The following is a 3,611-nucleotide window of genomic DNA, read 5'->3' on the forward strand; positions in this document are numbered from 1 at the left end:
TCATTATTTGATTGAAATTTCAGGCAGCCATGTTATATCTAAGTCAAGGAAAAGTAGATGTCAGCATTGCACTCCTTGTGCATATAAATCTTTTAATAGCCTTATTGAAACATGAGAACTGATCATTACCAAATAATATATGCTCTCTCAATTTTGTATCAAGCTAAAAAGAATCCCTATCCAGAGATGCATCAAATGGAATTACTTGCAAATAAATCATCTCAAGGCCCTTAAAATCTGATATGCCTCTATAAATGGCTAATGATTTTACAAAGCACACAAATCTTAGATCAACAAATGATATCTAACCAATAACGAGCATCAATAATTGCCATGTGTAATCGGCAATTTGCTGACTTCATTATTCCGTTATTAATGTATAATTAATTAACACCTATGCTAAATGGTTTTGTTAATGTGAATTATTTTCATATTGTTGTCGTGAATTATTTTGTTTTTGATAATATAAATTTCCATTTTGATGATATGAATTATTTTCATTTCGTATAAATAAAGAATATGGAAAATGCCATCGAAGACATTGAGGAGTTGGAGAAAATTGAGGAGGAGGACGAGCCAATGATTGGGATGTCTTTTAATACCGATACTGAAATGTTTATGTACTTCAAAGAGTATGGTAAAAAAAAAGGATTTCCAGTTATGCGGAGAAGTAGTAGAAAGGATAGTGATGGGATACTTAGAAATGTGTCTTTTGCTTGTGGCCGAAGCGGGGAGACAAGAAGCAAATCTACTAATATCTTAAAGCCGCAACCTAATATAAAGACAGGCTGCAGTGCTAGATTAGGAGTTGGTTTAGGGGATGATGGAAAATGGACGATTCGAAGCATAAATCTTGAACACAACCATCCATTGTTGACTCCAACGAAGTCAAGGCTTTTTCGATGCAATCGTAGCCTCAGTGCACATGCAAAAAAGAAACTTGATATAAATGATCGAGCGGGAATCAAATTGTCCAAAAATTATCAGTCACTTGTTATTGAGGCCGGTGGACATGAAAACGTGACATTTATAGAGAGAGATTGTAGAAATCATATTCAGAAAGAAAGAAGATTACGGCTTGGAGATGGGGATGCTGCTGCTCTTCAGAATTATTTTATGAAAGTGCAAGCGGAAGATAATAGATTTTTCTTTAGTATGCAAGTGGATGATGAGGGCCGACTAAAAAATATTTTTTGGGCTGAGCCAAAAAATAGGGAAGCCTACAAAGAGTTTGGAGACGTTGTTACATTTGACACCACATATCTTACAAATAAGTATGACATGCCATTCGCTCCATTTGTAGGAGTTAATCATCATGGTCATTCTATTTTGTTTGGGTGTGGATTGATTTCAAATGAAGACATTGAGACATTTACATGGTTATTTCGAACATGGTTATCCTGCATGTCTAATTCAGCTCCTATTGGAATTATTACAGACCAAGACAAGGCAATGAAAGCTGCAATTGAGAACGTTTTCCCCAATACTCGACATCGGTGGTGTTTATGGCATATACTTAAGAAGATTCCAGAGAAGCTGGGGGGCTATAAAGAATATCGCGACATTAGTAATGTGTTGCATTGTGCTGTTTATGACTCTCAAAGTTCTGCAAAATTTGAGGAAACTTGGCACCATATGATTGTAGAATTTGAATTGGGGGGAAATGAATGGTTACGGGGTTTATACAATGAGCGGCATCGTTGGGTGCCTTGTTATCTAAAAAACAGTTTTTGGGCAGGAATGTCAACTACTCAGCGCAGTGAGAGTATGAATGCATTTTTTGATGGTTATGTTAACTCGAAAACTACTTTGAAGCAGTTTGTGGAGCAATATAGCAATGCATTAAAGAATAAAGCTCAGAAAGAAGTTGAAGAAGATGCTCGGTGTTCTTCCCATCAATTGCCATGTGTAACATCTTATGCGATGGAGAAGCAAATCCGAGATGTGTACACAATTTCGAAATTTCAAGAATTTCAACAAGAGTTGGTTGGAAAAATGTATTGCGAATTTGTCAATTCCATGGGTTGTGAATATATAGTTAGAGAGGATGTCAAAGTTGATACATGGAAAAAAAGGACCTTTTTTGAAGTATATTGTGATAAAGAAAATGGTGAAATCCATTGTAGTTGTTCAAGGTTCCAATTCAGAGGAATTCTCTATAGGCATGCTATTACGATCATGATACGCAACGACATGGAAGTACTTCCAGAAAAGTTTATCCTACGGAGATGGAGAAAAGATGTGTGGAGATGCCACAGTAGGGTGAAAACCAGTCATGAGCTGCATAGCTGCACAGATGAACAAAAACGGTACGAGAAGATGTGTGTTAGTTTTGCAGAGGTTGCAAATGTGGCTGCAAAAGATGTGGAAAGTTATAATCTTGTTTTGAATTGGATTGAGAAGGTACGGATAGATCTACCGGAAACGATTCAGTGCGGAGGAAACGATGTAACTATTGTTACAGGCCAAGGAAGTTGTAGTAATAGTGTCGGAATTGAAATGCATGATGTTGAGACAGTACGTGATCCAGTCGTTAAGCGTCGTAAATGTCGTCCACCTTGTCAAAGAAAAAAGTCGACTAAATCTTCAAAATCAGCGCGTTCTAATGCAAAGGTTAGTTTTAAAGTAAAATAATTATAGTAAAATAATTTATTAATGGTGCTCAAATGTTGGTTTTGTTGACTTTGCAGGATGGACATGTAAGCGATCAAGTGGCAACTATGATTCCAACATTTCAAAATCTTCAACAAAGTTCCGTTGATAGGAATATGTACCCACATGGAGTTATGGACTATTCTAATGTAAGTTTTTCACACTTTATGCGCAATATTTATAAGTATTATCATTTGGTTCAAGTTTTATTAATATATGTTTGTTTTAGGGCCTTATGAACTTGCATCATATAACTGGAGATAATGTTTATCCAACAGCTACACAAAATTCTAGCACGGTAAGTTGTGATAAAATTTGTATTTGCTCATCTTATGTAATTTAGTATTTGTTCATTTAATGTACTTTAACATCTTTATTATAACAAGATGTTTATTTTTTTATAATAGCACCCACAACTCCAGCCCCAAGTGCATGGACATTTTCAGCAGCTGCTTTTTCATCAAAATAATGAATATGGAGTTAATAGGGAGTTTGGAAGTGATTTCGAAGAATAGCATTTTCGGTGCAATCATTGAGCATGTATCAGTTTGATATATAGACTATTTATCCGCTAGTCATGTGGCTGTTGGTTTGATTCAGACTCTTTTACCTGCAATCAGGGTTGGACTTGCTTTCTTGGTGATGCTTGCTATTATGTCCTTTAAAGGATGTGTGTTTTTGGTGGCTGTTGCTGGTCATACTTTTGGATTTTTTATTTTTGGCAGCAGGGTTTTTTATAAATCACACCCCCTCCATGAGCTGTTGATACAATTAATGGCTGATTACTAAGAGTTAAGTATGTTCTTGAGTTTGGCTTTGTAGTTTATCTTGTAACTCTTAATTTCTGTAGAAATTGAATATGAGAAATTTAATTGCATATGTTGTTGATTTTCAGTTTCTGGATTTGAGAAATTTAATTGCATATGTTGCAAACGTGGTTATGCGGAAGAGAAATTTAT

At 35.5% G+C, this 3,611-nt stretch overlaps 1 protein-coding gene across 1 annotated transcript; it reads left to right on the top strand.

The window, feature by feature from the left end:
• Positions 1-1,281: 1,281 nt before the first annotated feature.
• Positions 1,282-3,167, top strand: LOC18032061 (protein FAR1-RELATED SEQUENCE 5). Its single transcript, XM_006421073.2, has 4 exons — positions 1,282-2,613; positions 2,691-2,801; positions 2,882-2,950; positions 3,060-3,167. The coding sequence occupies exons 1-4, from the start codon at positions 1,282-1,284 to the stop codon at positions 3,165-3,167; spliced, it is 1,620 nt and encodes a 539-aa protein (XP_006421136.2).
• Positions 3,168-3,611: the final 444 nt, after the last annotated feature.

Source organism: Citrus clementina, unplaced genomic scaffold (assembly GCF_000493195.1).
Source record: "Citrus clementina cultivar Clemenules unplaced genomic scaffold, Citrus_clementina_v1.0 scaffold_9, whole genome shotgun sequence".
Classification (NCBI taxonomy): Eukaryota; Viridiplantae; Streptophyta; class Magnoliopsida; order Sapindales; family Rutaceae; genus Citrus; species Citrus x clementina.